This window comes from Gossypium raimondii, chromosome 5, assembly GCF_025698545.1.
Source record: "Gossypium raimondii isolate GPD5lz chromosome 5, ASM2569854v1, whole genome shotgun sequence".
In the NCBI taxonomy this organism is placed as follows: domain Eukaryota; kingdom Viridiplantae; phylum Streptophyta; class Magnoliopsida; order Malvales; family Malvaceae; genus Gossypium; species Gossypium raimondii.
Window position 1 is genome coordinate 15,835,472 of NC_068569.1, and position 7,064 is coordinate 15,842,535.

Here is a 7,064-nt window from a genome sequence, read left to right on the forward strand (position 1 = left end):
CCATCTTTCCTTTGCCCTTTTCAACTGTTTCCACTATTAGTATTTTACAATACACCAAAATATGTTCCTCATTCTGAGTTTCAACATTTGAATCTTTGATCCAAATCCGTAATATTTTGTCCAAATTATGGATCATTTATTTTTTAAAACAAAGAACGGAAAGTCAACATCCATGCAGTTCCCGTATTTATGTTTGTCTGTTCGACTTTCTTTTTTCTTTTTTTTTCCCTTTGAATGTCCTGTTTTAATAATTGAGAACTTTTTTCAGTTTGACATTTGAAAGACACAATGATATTAAAATGGATCAAAAATCCCATAATTGGATTAATTCAGAATTCAAACTTCAAATTATGCTTTAATCCGAGGTGGTGTTTAACCTTTAGGTATCATGTTATACGGCGTTATATTTTAGATACATATATTATATTCGTGATTTACTCGTAAGAATTTGGTAGCAAATTTATTCACTTTAATTTCGGTCTTCCGAACTCTAATCCCCATTTACCAGGAAAAAATATCAGAGAAAACTTGTATTATATAATTAAATCATGTAGCTTTTATATTACATGTAGATGATTCATTTGGTTTAATAATTTTGATTTGTTTTTATTAGGCTTAATTCAATTTCAAATTAAATAATATTAAAATAATATTATTATTTTATTATTTTTAATAAAGTAAAACAAAGTTTTTTTCATACTTGTTAAATTGTTTTTTTTTTAAATTACAATAATAGGACAAAACCCAAACAACAAATGCGACTAGCACAACTCAAACCCAAACCACACCTGGGGCGATAAACACCTTTGACCATCAAACCATTACATGGAGTTCTTTAAATTGTATTTTTAATCTTCCAGTATGCTTACGTTTAGAACCTAAATAGTATGTTTCATTTATAATTAATTCAACGCGAATAATTATTGATATGATTTTTTTTAAATCTTCCATCTATTTAGGCATGATAAATTGTAATAGATGAAAACTTCCATCACACCATTTTAATTGGAATAGTTAAAAGTATTAACGATTTGAATTAATTAATTATAATATGAAAATAAAGGGATTAATATATGTGTAACTACAGATATTTAATCCTACATTTAAACATAATAGAGTGATCATAATTTGACTTAAAATAATATATACCTAGCACAGTTATTTTTATTTTATTTTGAAATTTATAATAAATTTAAATATTTTTAAGAATCTATAAAGTATTTCATTTTAATTGTAAATATAGATAAATAAATAAAAATAAAAATTTTATTATTATTTTGAAAATAAATTCTATTAATTCATTCCATCAACGGGGCCATACAATTCAAGGAAAAAAAATAACAAACATTCGTAGTAGGCATTGACAGGCAAGCTCCATCAATGACTTCAGCTTCAATATCAATAAAATATTTATGACACGTTGACAATTGACTCTATCACAACTCATGCACGTCATATTTGGAGTAATTGCAAACATTTAATACAATAAGAAAATTAGCTTCAGATAGTTCAAAGCAGCAGGCAAAAATTGATAAAAGAATCGAGCATCCACCAAATTGGAGAGGACAACGACAATATCATCCCCAAAATCACTTGCAAAAACAAGACTATATGCGTAAACAAAACTAAAAAAATTACTAAAATAACAGACAAAAACTTTTAAAAGTGAAGACTTATTGAACAAAAAAATATAGAACTTAATATAACATGAGTCTAAATCGACTCGTGAAATAATTTATTATTCCAAAGTATTCTCAAAACATAAATATATTAAGAAGTCGATGAAGAGCCACCAACTTTCCAAGAGAATTACTTGTGGTTGTTGGAGTTTCTGTGACGACAAACATCGCTATTTACAAACTGGAGAGAAAGCACGTGGAGTAAATGAGAAAAGAGAGAGAGAGAGAGTTTATAGAATGGAGAAAAAGACTGACCAACATTAGTCAAAAAAAAAAAACAATTGGCTTGGAAGAAAAAGAAATACATTTCAGATAAAATTTGTTGTTGGCTCCTTAGCTTCACAAACTACAAAATCGAACAAATAATAAATATTACAAAACCTTAAACAAATAAATTATAATACAAAAAAATGTGTTACCTGACAAACTCTCTCCACCTAGATGTCGGCTGACAAGATTTTTTCACCCCTCCAATATGTATTTTACTTGTATTTTATCAGATAATACTAATGCTACAGTATAAGTTGACACCACCAATAAAAAATGATTTTTTTAAACTCTACTATAATCTCATGTACATACTATTCATGATAATATTTTTTTGTATTAAAGGAATAAAAAAAACTTTTTTTTGGGTATTAATGGAGTTAAAAAACCTAAAATCTATTTATGGAGAACCATAAAGTTACCGAACTAAAGCAACTTTCGGTTCGGCCATTGAACAAGAGACACAAATACAAATCAATGTCCAAACTCCAAACCAAATGAACTTTGGGTTAGTTAAAGTTGAACAATATTTTAATAATTTCGAATTAGATGATCTTCATAGAAATACTTTTTATAGGATAATTAAATAGTTTTAATTGATGTCAAATTGTTTACAGACCTACCTCCAACCGAATTAAAAACTTCAGTCAGGATGGATTTGGATGGATGATTGGATACGGTGCGGTATATTTAGTTTACTTTTTGTCTCATGTTACAATATCGATACAATATCTAATCTCATCGTCACTGTTGTTTTTACACTAATCACAGGTAAACGTACCATCCGTCCAAACCCACCCTCAATCGCTTTAAATAAAAACTTATATATATATGGGTAATTTCCTTATCGTACAAATATATAGGTTAGAAAATACGTATAATTTTTTTTGTTGATTAATAAATTTAATATTTACTAATTCAATTGATTTGCATTTGAATTTAATAATGTGCAATTATTTATAAAAAATTAAAATATTTTTGAATAATAAAATTTCTTTTAAATATAAAAGACATTAATGTAATTTCTCTAATCAAGTTGATGTATGGTTGACTCGTGACACTAACTCAGTTAGGACTTAAATAATAGTACAAATATATAATTGATGGATGTAATAAAATATAAATGTTAAAATTTATTAAGAGCAATAAAACAGATTTGGTTAAGTAGTCGATCTAATATTTTATTAATGCAAACGACATGGGTTGAAATTTCATCATGTGCATATAAATATTTTTGTTTTTAAAGAATAAGACTAGAATACTCTCAAATAATATAATTTATTTTAAATATGAAAAGGCATTAAAGTAATTTTCCTAATCAAATCGATACTCAATTAACTCGTAATACCAACTCAATTAAGGACTTAAATAATAGTATAAAAATATAAAATATAAATACACAATTGATGAATCAATAAAATATAAATATTAAAATATAATAAAGTAAAAACGTGTGGTAAATATAATATTTTACTTATATATTCAAGTTTCATCAAATACATCGTTCAAAAATGTATAATTATTTTAGTTTCTTTTAAAAACTAAAACATCCTCGTATAAATATTTTAAAATAATTGGAATCCAAAATATTCCAATATATGTAATATAAACATAGATTTCGCCTTCAAAATTTTGTTACAAATTTACAATTATATAATTATAATATAAAATTATATTAAAATTTAGCACTTAACAAAAATTATAATCAATGAATTTACTCATACGTGATACGTTTCCTACGTGATGTTCGCCACGTCTACCAATTCAAAACTCGTTTGATTGTAAAGAATTACACGTGGGCCCTTAAACACGTGATACTAATTTCGAAGTTTTTATCCTTTTCTTTCTCAAATCCTTTTCCCACCGAAAGTTCTCTTTTACGATTATACCCTTCTTCCCTTCCCGTTGCTTGTTTATTTATCGCTGCGACACTTTCACGAATGAATGAAATCAGACTTTGTAACGTGCAAAACTGAGAGATCATCCCTTCAGTTATGTCTGCGCTTCATTTTACTGTAACTTTCCTCCTTCTGACTCTGTTACTGGAAGTAAATAAAGCAAGTAAGTTTCTTCATTCCTTTCTTCCACGGTTTAATCCAAGTATCTGAGATTAATTGTATGGTAAAATGTAGAATTCACCTTCTTTTTTCCTTTGGTTTTTTTTCAATATTTTAAAATATAACTTTTTTATCTTGTTTATGCAAACTTTTCTTTGAACATCATATATGGAAAAAACCAGTTCATTCCTTTGTTTTCGCTTCTAAGACATCGTTGAACAGTGGAAACAGTTCACTTAACTACATGTAAGGGGGAAATTTGTATTCCCGAGAGAAGTTTAACAGGATACGCCTTTACCTGCAGAATCCCAATCATTTATTGGCGTAAATTATGGACAAGTGGCCGACAATCTACCATCACCGGCAGCCACGGCAAAGCTTCTCCAATCCACTTCAATCCAAAAGGTCCGACTATACGGCTCCGACGCCGCAATGATCAAAGCGCTAGCCAACACCGGAATTGGCATCGTCATCGGCACGGCCAACGGTGACATCCCTGCCTTGGCCTCCGACCCGAATTTTGCCAAAAACTGGGTGGATACAAACGTAGTTGCTTATTATCCAGCCAGTAAAATCATCCTGATTAACGTTGGCAACGAGGTCATCATGTCGGGTGATAACAATTTGATATCTCAGTTGTTGCCCGCCATGCAAAATGTCAAGAATGCCCTCGATGCGGCTTCGCTGGGGGATAAGGTGAAGGTCTCGACGGTGCATTCAATGACTCTGTTGAAACAGTCTGAGCCGCCATCTTCTGGGAGCTTCGACCCGGCTTATGGAGACATGTTGAAGGGAGTCTTAGCATTTAACAATGCTACCGGTTCACCTTTTGCCATTAACCCGTACCCTTTCTTCGCTTACCGGAGCGATCCAAGGCCTGAAACGCTGGCGTTCTGCTTGTTCCAACCCAATTCGGGGCGTTTGGATGGCAACACGAAAATCAATTACATGAACATGTTCGACGCTCAGGTAGTCCCATACTCCCATGCATGTAACATGAACATGTTTTATAATTCCCACTTAAAATGATTCTTTTCGTTTAATTTAATGGATTTTTTACTTATACACAGGTGGACGCTGTTCGTTCTGCATTGGATGCCATGGGGTTTAAGAACGTCGAAATCGTGGTTGCCGAGACAGGTTGGCCGTACAAAGGAGACAGCGATGAAGTAGGAGCAAGCATTGAGAACGCCAAGGCTTACAATGGAAACTTGATTGCGCACCTTCGGTCAATGGTGGGGACTCCATTGATGCCGGGGAAATCTGTCGACACATATTTATTTGCTCTCTACGATGAGAACTTGAAACCCGGACCAACTTCCGAAAGATCCTTCGGGCTTTACCAATCCGCCGATCTCACCATGACTTATGACGTTGGCCTCTCAAAGAGTAGCAGCCAGGCCCAGGTGAGAAAACTTCGACGACTATTACTCAACAGCTCTCATCTTCATAGTGTTAATAATTGGCAGTGAATCTTATATTTGTTTATTTTTCTCCCCAAGACTCCGGCCAGTCCCGCAACAGAGAAGACACCAGCGACGCTGTCAGTAGTGGCACCATCGCCGGAGCCAAAGAAAGCATCTTGGTGTGTTCCAAAGAAAGATGTTACAGATGCCGAATTGCAGGCAAGTTTGGATTATGCTTGTGCACATGGCATAGATTGTAGTCCAATCCAACCGGGAGGGTCTTGTTTCGAGCCAAATACACTATCAGCACATGCAGCATATGCGATGAATCTCTATTATCAAAGTTCTGGCCCGGATCCATCGAGCTGTGATTTCTCACAAGCAGCCATGCTTTCTTCTAGCAACCCAAGTACAAATTTCTTAAAGTGGACCTCTGCTTTTTACTGTATGAATACAATTGTTAATCTCATTTTATATGAATATTTGGCACTTTACAGGCTATAATGGTTGCACTTTCCCTGGTGGGAGTACATGAAAAAGGAGAGTAGTAATTCGGGCAGATGAATGAAGGGCAGTGGGGGGCAACTTTTGTTGTTCTTTATTTTCATCAACTTTCAGTAATGGTATTGAGTGATTGGCACTTCTTCGAGTGTGAAAAAGATGAAAGAAATGCTTACCTTTTTTAATTTAGAAATTAGGACCTCATGTCTTGTTGCATTATATATATGGATGTATGTATGCATGTATTTGCAAAGGATTTAAGAATTGATGCAAATTATTGTTGTACTTCAAAGCAGCAAGTGCTGTCTTTTTATAAAGGCACATTGAAGATGACTTTTAAGTAATTCAGCCGTCGGTTTTCTCAGAAACTGGAGAAAGCAATGGTAACTTTTAACGTTGTCATCGACATCTTGGAAAAAGAAAATGTAATTGCAGAAGAGTAGAAAATCGTGATAAATTGCATTCTTGAAGAGTATATATGGTACATCGTTAAGTGAAATTAAAATGTTGGAAGTATTTGGAACAACTGAACAAACCCACCATTTCTTTTAAAGAAAAAGCAAACCACAAGGTAATTTAAATATTAGGACCTAAAATTTTGTGAAAAAGTTATTTAGTAAATAAAATTTAAATTTTATCATTATATTTTAATTATTTTATTTATTAAATATATAATTGTTTTTCTTTGTAGTTAATTCTCTATAGGTTCATTTATAACTTTTAATTTTAATTAATTTATTTATAAATAAATCTATTTGTATATAATTAAGTTATTTTCTAATTAATTATGTATAAATGAAGGGGAAAAATCAAGAATATTTTATGACTTTAAACTTCATAGAGATTACAATCCATTTATACGTTATATGAAATTAAAAGTTAAAAAAAAAAACTTCCAAACAATAAAAGAATAAAGCATAATAAAATAAATTTTATATAAACATAAGCGCAGTAAGTCTTTGAGTTATTGTTTAGTGATAATTTTATTTTACTTTTGATGATTTATTTTCTTCCATTTTCATCATTGTCTTTATATAAATATCAAAATTCATTCCTTATCATCTACGAGAACTATGGTTTCCTAAAAAAGGAAAGACAAATCGATGCTTCAAATTTTGACAAATTTTATGATGAGATTTTCACCAATCTTATTT

The 7,064-nt window shown here is 31.3% G+C and overlaps 1 protein-coding gene across 2 annotated transcripts; it reads left to right on the forward strand.

The window, feature by feature from the left end:
• The first annotated feature begins 3,838 nt into the window (after positions 1 to 3,838).
• On the forward strand, positions 3,839 to 6,254 carry LOC105769085 (glucan endo-1,3-beta-glucosidase 7). 2 transcript variants are annotated; one of them, XM_012589492.2, is made up of 5 exons: positions 3,839 to 4,007; positions 4,308 to 4,972; positions 5,074 to 5,409; positions 5,506 to 5,818; positions 5,907 to 6,254. In XM_012589492.2, the coding sequence occupies exons 1-5, from the start codon at positions 3,941 to 3,943 to the stop codon at positions 5,942 to 5,944; spliced, it is 1,419 nt and encodes a 472-aa protein (XP_012444946.1). In that variant the 5' UTR covers positions 3,839 to 3,940; the 3' UTR covers positions 5,945 to 6,254. The 2 variants fall into 2 exon arrangements, with proteins under 2 accessions (XP_012444946.1, XP_012444945.1); XM_012589491.2 differs by having other exon boundaries at positions 5,506 to 6,254.
• The last annotated feature ends 810 nt before the right edge of the window (positions 6,255 to 7,064 follow it).